Source organism: Ursus americanus, chromosome 25, assembly GCF_024610735.1.
Source record: "Ursus americanus isolate L20-20 chromosome 25, mUrsAme1.1.p, whole genome shotgun sequence".
NCBI lineage: Eukaryota > Metazoa > Chordata > Mammalia > Carnivora > Ursidae > Ursus > Ursus americanus.
In genome coordinates, this window is record NC_142151.1 from 18171351 (window position 1) to 18186647 (window position 15297).

General features: G+C 35.4%; 1 protein-coding gene across 3 annotated transcripts in view; it reads left to right on the forward strand.

Moving 5' to 3' along the window:
• PIK3C2G (phosphatidylinositol-4-phosphate 3-kinase catalytic subunit type 2 gamma) overlaps positions 1-15297 on the forward strand; it is a 354209-nt gene that overhangs the window by 14882 nt on the left and 324030 nt on the right. For all 3 annotated transcript variants that reach the window (XM_087855664.1, XM_045781381.2, XM_045781382.2), the window contains exon 2: positions 14440-15198. In XM_087855664.1, coding sequence (XP_087711790.1) covers positions 14521-15198 — 678 coding nt within the window. In that variant the 5' untranslated portion in view covers positions 14440-14520. The remainder of the gene's footprint in view (positions 1-14439; positions 15199-15297) is intronic.

The window sequence follows — 15297 nt, forward strand, 5'->3', positions numbered from 1 at the left end:
AAACAAAGTAGTCCAAATGATTTTGGACCAGGATACTATGAAATTTAGCCTAGTTACATAACGATTTGTGGTTTTACTCTAATTCTTGACAGTTTGAAATGACAGAAAACAATCTATTGCTGGTACTTTATAATAAAAATGTATAATGTTTCATAAATATAAATCCTTTTAAATAATATTTGCATATTCTAAAAATGTAACTTTGATGTGCCTGAAATGGATTACTATAAAACATACAAATAAATTGTTATTTAAACAATTTCAATATACTTTAATTAAACAGCTAATTTTAAAAAACTAGAACAGAATTAACTAGTGCTTTGTATTCCGTGTCCCCTCAATGTAAGAAGAGTAACAGAAATTCCAAGTCGCAAGATACAGGGGGAAGCACTTTTTCCAGATGAGATTTAATTTCTACAAGATGTGTTGTTGAATTCTTTAGCCTTCCTTCACTTTCTTTTCCTAAAGGGAAACCTGGCTCAGCTCAGGACCTGCTCCTTTGCAGCCCTCCTGTGGAAGCTGTTGATTCTTCCATGCCCACATACCAAGGAACAGGAGGAGGCAAGGCCAATGTTCATCCAGATTGCCACTGCTTTATAGGTCTTTCATTTCTAACATTTTATTCCTTTTTAAGAAAAGATTTATTTATTTATTTATTTATTTATTTATTTATTTATTTACTTTAGAGAGAGAGAGCGTGCGGGGGGGGGGGGGGGGTTGGCAGTGTTGGGGGCAAAGGGAGAGGAAGAGAGGAATTCCAGGCTGGCTGCATACAGAGCCTGACACCCTTCCCTGGTCTCCATTTCCCGACCCTGAGCCGAAACCAAGAGTGGGTGGCTCAACAGACTGTGCCACCCAGGTGCCCTTCTAACACTTTATTCTTAAACAACAACAGTTCATAGTAAACTCTACTCTTCAGAATCCCAGGACATCTTGCTCTATTGCCTACATCCTTCCTACTTACTAACATCTACTGACCTTGTTTCTCCACATCTATCAGGCACTTCTGTTCCTAGTGCACCTGGTTCAATGTGTGCATTTCACATTCTAACTCCAGGCCTCCCAGAGAAATGGAAAATCATCCCATCATGAATGTTCTAAATAAGATGATTTCTTCCTCTTAGTAACAGCATAGTCATCTTTTTTCTGGTCTCATGGCAACACCATAAGGAACCACATTTCCCAGCCTTCCTTGTGGTTTTATATTCAGGCCAATGGATGTGAAAAGAAATACGTGCAACTACCTAATGAGGTCTTAAAAGGGAGCCACTTGCCTTACACTTTTTTCCCTCTTTCTACTTCCAGAAGTGTACAAAGTGAAATGATAGTGGCTTACAGTTTTCTTCCTACCTCTCAGAATATTTTTTATTTTTACTTTTGGGGTCCATTCCTTAAATAGGGGTTGTCTCCTACATCAGGATTCCATTTTTAGATCGGTTACATCTCTTCTTAATTAATTAAACTCTCCTTAAACAACTCTCCTGAATGAAAAAAAAACGTATGTGCAAATATTTACTTGGCATCTTCATTTAGATTTTGTACAAATCCTCAATTTCCACATGTCTACAAAATCAAGCTGCCTATTCCCTTTGTAAAATTTATGATATTAGCAATGACATAAAGCAAGGGTACAGCTTAATGTGCTATCATAAGTTGAACAACCACCCTCGTTGTCAAGAGATAAACCTTTCCTGCCACCGATAAACTCCCCCATGCATCTCCCCATCACAACACCCATCCTCTCCCCAAAAATAAACACCCTTCTGGTATCACACTGTACTTTTCTATATAGTTTCATTATCCAAATGCATATACCTAAGCTGTATGGCTTTGTTTTGTCTTTTTTCCTTTGGCAGTCAGGTGGGAGTAGGTACGTTTTTATAGTTTTTTTTTCGATTAATGTATTTCATTTTCATTCCTTTTTTTCCTCGCAATTTATTTGTTGAAGAAATTAGCTTATTTTTCCTATATCGATTTTTATCTTGTTTTTGGTTTAACATGTTCCTCTGCCCTCTGTGTTTCTTGGACATTAGTAATTGGATATAGAAGTTTAATCAGATAAATTAAAGTTGAGTTATTTGTAAGATTTCTTCATGGTAGTTTCGAATCTTGTATCAGAAAGGTGGCTGATGTTAGAAGCCACCAATGCTTGATGCCTAGATTTTATAATTCATGATTTATTGTAAACTATTGATAACCCAATTTATCATTCTTTCTTCATTTATTAGTTCACGGCGTCTACAAAGAGAAATTTTGCCTTAGTTATGCAGGGATCATTTGATATAAAAAAAGACAAAACAAATGTTTTATGATGTACTCTATTAACCCTGTGTTGTACAAAGGAAATTAGTTGTATGTGTGTCATTATGAATGTATGCATTTAAACACATACGGTATGTTTTCATCCATTTTGGCACACCCTTGTATCTTCTGATAGCTTCCTTACTAACTACAGTAATAGGATCTCTTAAACTCACCTTATACATTATTTTCTCTAGATCAGAAATGAGCTGGTCCCCCAAGCAGCCCTGCTTTTAATGAGTAGTATTTCAATATCACAATCTGGATGTTAGTGATGCTCATTGCTATTGAGATGGGCATTTTTTTTCTAGCCTTTCCAAGGAAAGGCTTGTATATTTTTGTATATTTTTCATCATGTTTAGTATAATATCATTAGCCTTGAATAATACCATTGGACCCATAAAGTGTCACCAGCGATGCTGGAAGTTTGCCCAAGAAGCAGAGAAAAGTCATGATATTACAAGAAAAAGTTGAATTGCTTCATCTGTACGGTAGATGGAAGTCTGTAGCTGCAGTTGCCCACCATTTCAAAATAAACGAGTCCAGCATATGAACTATTGTAAAAAAAGAAAAAGAAATTTATGAATCAATGATGGCAGCCACACTAGCAGGCATAAAAACCTTGCACTTTTTGTGAAATTCCTTTTAATCTCATTGAAAGTGCAGCTTTTATGTGGGTGCAGGATTACGAAAAGAAAGGCGTACATATATGCCTAATATGGGCAATATATACAACTGAGTCTGATATGACTCAAGAGAAAGTGAAGTCATTATATGACAACTTAAGGCAAAAGAAAGGTGGAGGATCTAAAGCTAGAGAATTTAATGCCAGCAAAGGATGGTTTGAATATTATAGAAGGAAGTTTGTATTTAAAAAATGTCAAGATAACAAGAGAAGCAGCTTCTGTTGATCAAGAGGGAGCAGTTCCCAGATATCATTAAGAAAATCACTGAGGAGAAAAGATATCTGCCTGGACAGGCTTTTGATGCAGATGGAAGTGTCCTATTCTGGGGGAAAAAAATGCCACAAAGGACATTTATTAGTAAGGAAGAGAAGCAAGCCCCAGGATTTAAGGCAGGAAGGAACAGGCTAACCCTACTATTTTATGTAAATGCAGTCAGGTTTATGATCAGAACTGCCTTTATTTATAAAGCTTCTAACCCCAAGCTTTGAAGAGAAAAGATGAACACCAGCTACCAATCTTTTGCTTGTATGACAAGAAGGGCTGGACAAGAACCCTTTTCTTCTGGATTAGTACCATCAATGCTTTGTCCCTGAAGTCAGGAAATACCAAGTCACTAAGGGACTGCCTTTTAAAATTCTTCTGATATTGGACAATGCCCCTGGCCACCCAGAACCCCATGAGCTCAACACCAAGGGCATCAAAGTGGCCTACTTGTCCCCAAAAACAAAGTCTCTATAATCAGCCTCTAGATTAGGGGATAATAAGGACCTTTAAGGCTCATTACACACAGTACATATGGAAAGGATTGTCAATGCTATGGAAGAGAACCTTAACAGAGAGAACATCATGAAAGTCTGGAAGGATTACACCATTAAAGATGCCATCGCTGTTATAGAAAAAGCCATGAAAACCATGATTCCCAAAATAGTAAATTCCTGCTGGAGGAAAATGTGTCCAGATGTTGTGCATAACTTGAGAGTATTTAAGACAGAGCCAATCAAGGAAATCATAAGATTGAGAATATGGCAACAAAGGTGTAGGATGAAGGCCTTCAAGATACCAATTTTGGAGAAATTCAAGATCTAAGCAGAGGAATTAACAGAAGACAACTTGATGGAGATGAGTCTTTCAAACCAGTGCCAGATCATGAGGAAGAAAATATAGAAGAAGCAGTGCCAAAAAACAAATTAACATTAGGTAATCTAGCTAATGAAGGGTTCCAATTATTCAAGACTGCTTTTGACTTCTTTTATGACATGGACCCTTCCATAATACATGTGCTGAAAGTAAAACAAATGATAAAGAAGGATTGGTACTGCGTAGAAACATTTTTAGAGAAATTAAAAAGCAAAAAAAGTCAGAAATTACTGTGAATTTTTGTGTGAGTGTGCCTGAATCTCCTGCCTCCCCTTCCACCTCCTCCCCCTCCATGCCTGAGATGATAGAACCAACCCCTCCCCTTCCTCCTCTTCCTCCTCAGCCTGCTCAATATGAAGACAATGAGGATGAAGACCTTTATGATGATCCACTTCCACTTAGTGGACGGTATATAATCATCATGCCATACAGTTAATAAACTAATCTATTGTGTGTGTCTTTGTGTGGAAATCTAATAACTACATGGCAAGAAATGTATGAGATTGTGTCATTAAGTATTCATTGTGTAGAACATTGTGTATAAAAGACTTGTATGGAAGTGGATAGCCTATCCTTACATAGGCATAGTGTGAGTGGTATTTAATATAAAATAACCATGTTAATTTTCTTACTGTTTTATAACTTTGCTTTAAAAAAAATCACATTATCATACAGTATGTCTCTCTTGTAATTGGAGAAACTGGGTATCAGCCTATCATCATAGGTAAATGATTTTTTAAAAAATGTAGCAAAGGAGGCACCTGGGTCTCTTAGTAGGTTAAGTGTCTGACTCATGATTTTGGCTCAGGTCATGATCTCATGGGTCATGGGACACTGGGCTCCATGCTCAGCATGGAGTCCGCTGAAGATTCTCTCCCTCTGCCCCTCCCCCAATTCCCATGCCTGCATGCGCTCTCTCTCAAATACATGAATAAATCTTTTTTAAAAAGTAACAATGAAAAAGTGACAGTGTTTCTATAGTGTCTTATGAACATGAATTACCATAAAGCAATTGTTTGATTACACTAGGCTATCAAAAAGCAATCATATTGCTGTCTTTGTTATCAATGCATGAATCATTGTACCTGTAATAAATATGAATTTTTTTCACATTATCTTTTATTTTTGATGTCTAGTCTTAGTAATACATATATAACACCTACAGTGTTTTGTATTACATAAGCCAATATTGATGTAGGTTCTGACAGATGATTCATTTTTTAAACTACCTAAACTTTTTGTGTCAATAAGTACAGTACAGTACTGTGAACGTATTTCTTCTTCCTCATGATTTTCTTGATAACAATATGTGTTAATCGACCATCTACATTATTGGCAAGGCTTTCAGTCAACAGTAGGCTATTAGTAGATATTTGGGGGAAATCAAAAGTTACATGTGGATTTCTGACTGCAGGAGGGATCAGCGTCCCTAACTACTGCATTGTTCAAGGGTCAACTGCAGATGGATGAATAAATGAGTTCATTTATTTAAGCCAATATCTCCCCAAAATAAGAATAAATAAGAGCTTCAGATTTTTCATGTATAAGAAGCTTAGGCAGTCTAATGAGAAGTGAGGCTTTTATTGGATTACACGTGTATAAGAAAATGTCAATTGTTCATGTAAAAATGCACCTGATAGAGACTTTTGGAGATTAATATTTTCCCCAAGCACCCCTTGCTTTCACTTAGGTGAAAATAATATCAAGGCTCATGATAATAGTAACACATTTACGTCATCATCACCCAATTCCAAATTAGACATAATGTAAATTATATATATATTACATACATATATATAATTGTTTGTGGTCTTCTCTATATTCATACAGCAAATTGAGCTGAGAAAGTTCAAATTTACATCTATCTAAAATGTAAGTGTCTCTCTGTGTCTGCATGATATATGTAATTGGTTCAGCAGATGAAGAAAGATGGGAATTTCAGATCGATCACCCTTTCAGCCCAGAGTTTTCTCAGGAACCAGGTTAGCTCCATAGTCTATAGACTTTCCCTTCACCTTACTGACAATACGGATCGTTTGGCTTGATTAGTCTTTGACATGTCTTATGTTGGCACGATTTTATCTTCTACGACATTTATATATATTTTAAAAACTGGTAAGTTTCCAATGCCTACAATTTGCTATCTGATACAAAAATCATTTTTCTTCAGCCTTGTAATATATTTCTCTCACCCTCTTCTCAGTTCCCCCCTGCAGATATACTAATTCAGTAGGATAGCCAGGACTTTTTGAATCAAGAACAGACACCTTCAGACATTTTCTTTGCTCTTTTGTAAAACAAACATTTTTGTTCCCATTCTGAACACTGGGGCTATTTGGATGATATCTGCACCTTTGTAGATTTAGAAAATGGAAGCAGCGGGCAGAGGCTGCCCTTTCTCTGATAGTGCCTAAATTCTGTCTGTACTTTCTCCTGAGGCCAGATGAGTAATTAACCCTCAATAAAAAACTGATATCTGAAAAGTTGAACTGAATGGAAGGTTAAAAGCAATTGCAGTAAACTAAGTTGTCATTATTAACATCTTTTAAATACCCCATTTGAATTTAGCTGAACGTACCAACAAAGAATAAAGGACTGTTTTTATGCTGTCTGCTATAATTCCAGTCTCTGGTTTTCCAATTAATTTAGGAAGCAGCTTCCAGTTTGCATATTGTATTGATTTTATATTGTTACTGTGACAAATGATTACAAACTTAGTGCCTTAAAACAAAACAATTTATCATACAATTTTGTATGTCAGAAATACAACATCGGTCTCATTGTACTAAAACCAAAGTGTTGGAAGGGCTGTGTCCCTTTCGGGAGGCTTTTAGAAAAGGGAAAATCTGTTTCCTTGTCCTTTCTAGCTTCTAAAGGCTGTTTGAATTCCTTGGCTTATGGCCCGTTTTTCCATCTTCAAAGCCGGCAAAAGCAGGCTGAGTCTTTCTCAAATCATATCACTCTGACCACCTCTATTACTTCCTCTTCCACTTTTAAAGATCCTTGTGATTATGCTGAGCCCACTCAGGTAATCTCCCTATTTTAAGGTCAGCTGATTAGGAAACCTAATCCATCTGCAACCTCTTTGCCATATAACCTAACATATTCACTGGTTTTCATGTATTAAGACATGGAAATATTTTGGAGGGGGGCATTATACTGCCTATTACACTTTTTTGGGGGGGTTCTGAAGTGTCTTATATAAATCAGGAAGCGATAGCCATGTCTTCTCAATTATGTTGTAATTGCTTTTAATCTGTATGTACAGTTCTGCCTCGAAGTCAAGGTATATGACTTTCAATTAGTTTATTCATTACTTCATAATGCAGAGTATACACATTTGCTAGCTGGTACTAAATAATGTTTTTATTTGTTTATAAACTAAGAAATAATTTAACTTCTAGATTGTGATGGTAAGGATGGGATTTAAAATTATTAGAAATTCCTTAAAATCACCAAATTTAATATTGAAAAAGTGAATCTGAAAGAAGTTTTGTTTTTATTACATTTTCAATATAGATAAGTATTTCTCATTCTCCTTTATCTCATGATAATGAGATTTTTCAGAGAGGCCTCTAACCCATTTCAAATTTCAGTACTGTGAGAAATGCTTGAGAAAATATCATTATTAATAAAAATTTAAAAGTTTTCAACTCTTTTCAGTAGAGGTTCTCTGAGTTGAGTTGGTACTGTGTTGCAGTGCCTAAATTCAGGCAGCTCTAGATATGATATTAGTATGATATGACCACCTATATGTCTCTCTTTAATCCTTACTTAAAACAAATCTGTAAACACAAATTTGGAGACCTTGGGTAAATTAATTCACCTTTCAGTGTTTCAGTTTTCTCATTTGTTAAGTGGCAATAATAATATTACAGGTTGAGATGAGAAATAAATGTGTTAATACATATAAAGTAGTAGCACAGAGTTGGTCTCAAAAATATTAGGTATCACTTTTATTATTAACAACAACAAATGCTACAGCCTAAAGGAATCTTTAACTTCAGGATCAGACTAGTGATACCTTTAAAGACCTTCTTTAATGGCTCTACAAAATTAAGAAATAATTTTTAAAAAACCCAATCAGTTCTTTGAAGCCACGAAAAATTATAAAGTCACTTCTCTATGTGTAAAGAAAAAAATCATATTTTTTCACTTTAAAAAACTTTTAATTTGTTTAATTTTTTAATCATTTTATTTATTTTTATCATGATAACTATACTTTTTAATTCCCATCCTCTATTTCCCCCAACTCCCCACCCACCTCCCCTTCAGTAACCTTCAGTTTGTTCTCTATAGTTAAGAATCTGTTTCTTGGTTTGTCTCTCTCTTTTTCCTTTGCTTATTTGTTTTGTTTCTTCCACATATGAGTGAAATCATGTGGTATTTGTCTTTCTCTGACTGACTTATTTTGCTTAGCATTATATTCCCTAGCTCTGTCCATAATGTTACAAATAGTATTCTGGTGTATATACATATACCACCTCTTCTTTATCCATTCCCCTATTGATTGACACTTGGGCTGTTTCCATATCTTGGCTATTGTAAATAATGTAATGCTGTAATCAACATAGGGGTGCATGTATCCCTTTGAATTAGTGTTTTTGTATTTTGGGGGTAAATACCCAGGAGTTCAATTACTGGATCATAGGGTAGTTCTATTTTTAACTTTTTGAGGAATCTCCATACAAACCGTGGCTACACCAGCTTGCATTCCCACCAACACCGCAAGAGGGCTTTTTCTCCACAACTTTGCCAATACTTGTTTCTTGTGGTTTTGATTTTAGCCATTCTGACAAGTGTAAGTTGATAACCTCATTGTAGTTTTGATTTGCATTTCCCTGGTGATGAATGGTGTTGAGCATCTTTTCATGTGTCTGTTATCCATCTGTATGTCTTCTTTGGAGAAATGTCTCTTCGTGTCTTCTATTTTTTTAATTGGATTATTTGGGTTTTGGCCATTGAGTTGTATCAGTTCTTTATATATTTTTGATACTAACCCTTTATTAGATAGGTCATTTGCAAATATCTTTTCCCATTCAGTAGGTTACCTTTTAGTTTTGTTGATTGTTCCTTTCACTGTGCAGAAACTTTTTATTTTGACATCGTCCCAATAATTTATTTTTGCTTTTGTTTCCTTTGGCTTGGAGACATATCTAGAAAAATGTTGCTACAGCCAATATCAGAGAGATTACTGCCCATGCTCTCTTCAAGGATTTTTCTAGTTTCAGGTCTCACATTTAGGTCTTTAATCCATTTTGAGTTTATTTTTGTGTATGATAAAATAAAGCTGTCCATTTTTATTATTTTTGCATGTGGCTGTCCAGTTTTCCCAATACCATTTGTTGAAGATAGTGTGTTTTCCCCATTGAATATTCATTCCTCCTTTGTCAAAGATTAATTGACCATATAATTGTGGGTTTATTTCTAGGTTTGCTGTTCTGTTCCATTGATCTATGTGTCCATATTTATGTCAGCACCGTACTCTTTTAATTACTACTGCTTTGTAACATAACTTGAAACCTGGAATTGGGATACCTCCAGCTTTGTTTTTCTTTACAAGATTGTTTTGTCTATTCAAGGTGTTTTGTGGTTCCATACAAATTTTAGGATGGTTTTTTTGTAGTTCTGTGAAAAATGCTGTTGGTATTTTGATAGGAATTACATTAAATGTGTAGATTGGTTGAGTAGTATAGACCTTTTTAAAAAAATGTTTTTTTTTTAATTTTTTAAAAAAAGATTTTATTTATTTATTTGACAGAGAGAGAGACAGCCAGTGAGAGAGGGAACACAAGCACGGGGAGTGGGAGAGGAAGAAGCAGGCTCCCAGCAGAGGAGCCTGATGTGGGGCTCGATCCCAGGACTCTGGGATCATGCCCTGAGCTGAAGGCAGACGCTTAACGACTGAGCCACCCAGGCGCCCCTAAAAAAAATGTTTTATTTATTTATTTGAGAGAGACAGAGATAGCGAGAGAGAGCACAAGCGGGAAGGAGAGAGGAGAAGCAGGCTCCCCACTGAGCAGGGGCTCAATCCCAGAACCCCAGGATCATGACCTGAGCCAAAGGCAGCCGCCTAACTGGCTGAGCCACCCAGGCGTCACAGTATAGACCTTTTAACAATATTTGTTCTTTCAATCCATGAGCATGGGATGTCTTTCCGTTTCTTGGTATCATCTGGAATTTCTTTCATCGTTGTTTTGTAACTTTCAGAGTACAGGTCTTTCACCTCTTTAGTTAAGTTTATTCCTAGATGTTTTGTTGGTTTTGGTGCAATTCTAGGTGAGATTGTTTTCTTGATTTCACTTTTTGCTGCTTCATTATTAGTGTATAGGAATGCAACAGATTTCTGTATGTTGATTTGGTATCCTGCGACTTTACTGAATTCATTTATCAGTTCCAGTAGTTTTTTTGCTGGAGTCTTAAGAGTTTTCTATATATAGTACCATGTAATCTGCAAATAGTGAGAGTTTTACCTTTTCCTTACCAATTTGGATGCCTTTTTTTCTTTATGTTCTCTAACTGCTGTACCTAGAACTTTTAATACTATGTCGAATAAAAATGTTGAGAGTGGACATCCTTAACTTGTTCCTGACTTCAGGGGAAAAGCTCTCAGCTTTTCCCTATTGAGTATGTTGTTGGCTGTGGGTTTTTCATATAAGGCCTTTATCATGTTGAGGTGTATTCCTTCCAGACTTACTTTGCAGAGGGTTTTTATCATGAATGGATGTTGTACTTTGTCAAATGCTTTTTCTGCATCTACTGAAATGATCATATGGTTTTTATTCTTTCTCTTACTGATGTGACATATCACGTTGATTGTTTTGTAAATATTGAACCACCCTTGTGTCTTGGGAATAAATCTCACTTAGTCATGGTGTATGGCTTTTTTTTTAATGTATTGTTAAACTCGGTTTGCTAATATTTTGTTAAGGATATTTGCATCTATATTCATAAGAGATATTTTAAAGTTCTTTTTAAAAAATTTTTTTATTTATTTGAGAGACAGAAAGAGAACCGAGAGGGCAAGGGACAGTGGGAGAGGGAGAGAATCCTCAAACAGACTCCCCACTGAGCATAGAGCCCATCACGGGCAAGATCTCACGATTCTGAGATCATGACCTGAGCTGAAATCAAGAGTCAGATGCTTAACAGACTGAGACACCTAGGTGTCTCTGTAGTTCTCTTTTTTGTGTTGTCTTTATCTGTTTTTGGTATCAGGGTGATACTGGCCTCATAGAATGAATATGGAAGTTTTTCTTTCTCTTGTATTTTTTGAATAATTTGAGAAGAATAGGTATTAATTCTTCTTTTAAATGTTTGGTAGAATTCACTGTGACGCCATCTGGTCCTGGACTTTTGTTTTTTGGGAGTTTTTTGATTACTTATTCAATTTCATTGCTGGTAACTGATCAGTTAAATTTTCTATTTCTTCCTGCTTTATTTTTGGTAGGTTATATGTTTCTAGGAGTTTATCCATTTCTTCTAAATTGTCCAGTTTGTTGGCACATAGGTTTCCATAACATTCTGTTACAAATGTTTGTATTTCTGTAATGTTGGTTGTTATTTCTCCTCTTTCATTAGTGATTTTGTTTATTTGGGTACTCTCTCTCTCTCTCTTTTTTTGATGAGTGCTGTTGGAGGCTTATCAATTTTTTTGATCTTCCTTTTGTTGGGTTTGAGTATTATTTGTCAATTTATTAAAATCACCTTAATATAGCCACATTTACCACATTTAAGCTAAGACAGAGCAGGCTGGGCTAAGAAAGACTGCAATAGGGTATTAAGTCTGGTTGTCAGAATTAAAGTCACACCTGCTGACAAATACTGAGTTTCATGATAGAGTCAGATGAGGGAGTCCCATTTTTGTTTTAATATTTATTTATTTGTTTGTTTATTTATTTTTATTTTATATTATTTATTTATATATTTTCAAGTTTAGTATTTATTAATTTTAGAGAGCGAGAGCATGAGCAGGAGGGGCAGAGGGAGAGGGATAGACTTTCAGGCGGGCTCTATTCCCACTGTGGAGCCCAACATGAGGCTCGATCCCGCAATCTCAAGATCATGACCTGGGCCAAAACCAATAACTGGATGCTTAACTGACTGCACCATCCAGGTGCCCTGAGTTTCATTTGTTTTAATGAACCATAGTATTCATTACTAACATGAAGATTAAAAAATGGCAATTCCTGAAAAAGACTGGCTAGATAATGTGACCTATGAATTAGCATAGTTTGGAATAACATTTTATAGATTATTTTTTTTTGGTTAACACTTCATTCTATACACTTCTTACTTATATCTCTTGAAAGTTTAATTCTTGACTGCATTGAACTAAAATTTTTCACCAAATCTATCTGTTCAATTTCTTGTGTAAAGCAGTATAATAAATCTAACTCATTTATTTCTTAGGTCATTCTGAGTTTTAAGTAAATCTTAGTGCCAACAGAATAAAAATCAATTGCCATTGTAAAAATTGATAGAGAATCATATTTGATAGTGAACCACTATCATCATTATCCCCCCTTTTTTTTAGTCTTTAACACACAAACATATAATTGTTAAGGGAACTAATAAATTCATAAAAATGACACAAATACTTTTCAATTTCATTTTCTTATAACTCAATTATAATTCTTTAACTTATTGAATCATCTGTTCAACAAATACAAATGTGTAACTACTATGAGTAAAACAAAATACTTGGTAGTGAGCTATAAGTGAGAAAGATTAACATGGTCTAATGATACAATGGGAAAGAGAAATCTTACATATCTATAGATGTTATCCTGAGGCAGTAGGAAAATCACTGAAAAGCTATATCCAGAAGAGATACTTGTGTAGTCTCTTAAATACATCACTATAAAGGATTACAGGACACAAGAGTGGATGCAGAAAATGTAGAAGCAGTTTCAGAGACAACGCCACATTCCCAGTAAGGGGATAAAAGCTTTAGACTAGGATTGTGGCAGTGGTAGAGAGGGAGAAGAAAGATTTTCTATAGAAACTGGTAGTTTATTTTATATAGGAGAATAAAGATGAGGTAAGATTCAAAGATGAAACTCTGGTTTCTGGTCTGAGCAATTGAGTGCACGGTCAAGTCATTTTCTGTCACAGAGAACACGAATTGGAGCAGGTTCTTGGGCGAACTATGATACTAGTTTTAGACTTTCTCTTGTAGGTTAAAAAAAATTTCAAAGTGGAGACATTGAGAAGGTAATATTAAGATAGTCCAGGCTGGCATCATTAACATATAAATGGTACTTAAAGCCACAGGAAGTATGAAATAACTTACAAGAAGAGAATAATTGAGAAGAAAAGAAGCACTGACAAGAATCAGGTGGAAAATTAGTAATAGGCAAATGAGTCTTTGAGAAAGAATAAACAAAGAAGGACTCAGAAAGTACAGTATCACAGAGTCAAAGTAAGAAAGCAAAAAATTTTAAAATGAGAAGTATGGTGAATGGAATCAAGTATTGTAGAGAGATAAAATAAAATAGAAACTGATGAATATTGGGGCACCTGGGTGGCTCAATAGATTAAGTGTCTGCTTTCCACTCAGGTCATGATCCTAGAGTCCTGGGATTGAGCCCCAGAAAGTGGTCCCTGCTCAGTGGGGAGCCTGCTTCTCCTTCTCCCTCTGCCTGCAGCTCCCTTCTCTCTCTCTGTCAAATAAATAAATAAAATCTTTAAATAAAAAAAAGAAACTAATTAATGTCAAGTGAATTTACTGACATGAAGCTCATTGGTGAACCTAATGAAAGTCATTTTGGAGAAGTAATGAAAGAAGTTTGCAATTGTTTAAAGAGTTTTGGGAAGGAGAAGAAAGGGTCTAGCCAACCTACAAGATAATTGGTTATGGAAAGGAGAAAAAAAGTTAAGACTATGTCTAGGGATGGAGTAATTGCTGATCCAGAAGAGACAGTTTAGCTAATAGAAGACTTTAACATGCTAGCACACTTATAGATGATTGAATACAGAAGGAGATGATAAGTGGAGACAAGTGTTATCTTCAGTAGGAAAAGGAGTTCAAAGGGGAATATTGATTTTTGATTGATTCATGAAATTCCTGTCATAATTCAGATGGACTTATTATTCTCTTATAAGAGTTTCACAAATCTAAAGTCAATACTCTCCCATAGACTTTAATGTTGTGAGCCCTGATGGAGTTTTAGATTATTCATGAATCATTTTATGTGCTAAGGAGAAGTTTCAAAACAATTGTTTATATTTATTCATCATATTTGTTTTTTTGCAAGTTCCTTTATTTCTAATTAATCAAAGAATTTTTTGTTTCTTTTTATGTTTTCTCTAGGAAAATTCCTATCCTCTTTTATAATATCATCAGGTATATATCTGGAGCAGAATCAACCCGCTCAGTCACATAAAATAAAAAATGGCATATTGTTGGAAAACAGATCTAAATACCAGTGAATCACATCAAGAGCAGCATGAGCACCAAGAATTTCCCTCTGTAAATCAGTTTCTTTTCCCTAGCCAAGTCAGTCTGGGTTTTGATCAGCTAGTAGATGAGATCAGTAATAAAATTCCACTCTATCAGAGTGAAATTGAAGACAACACTGGTTTTGTGCCCGGTGCACCAAGCTGGGACTCAAGAAGGCATTCGTTAGATGAAACACACCAAATATCCTTGAATGAATTCACTTCTAAAAGCTCAGAACTCTCCTGTCACCATGTTAAGAAAACACCAGTAATTGGATTTAGGAGCTCTGTGCTATCAAATCCTGAAAACACGAACAAAGGAAGCTCTTGGGGAAACCCCACAGGAAAATATCATGGTGCCGATGATTACAGATTCAATATTTTAGCTTCATCATCCACTAGTTTGGATAAAATTAATTCACAGAGCGAATTAGAAAATGAAAATCATAACTACCACATAGGATTTGAAAGTAGCATCCCTTCTATGTATCCAGCCTTCTCAACTGACTTCATGCCAAAAGAAGAGAATGAAATATGTAGAAATATGGACACTGTGGAACATTCTCTGATGCCTTTTGAAGGTTCTTCTTTACCCAGGACCTGGGAAAATACATGGCCAAAGAATAGAGAGGTATGTATCATATATGTTGACCTAAACAAAAGAATCTGGAAGAATCATTCAATAATGTACTGGATTAATTTGGTAATGAGGGTCACTCATCTTAAATAG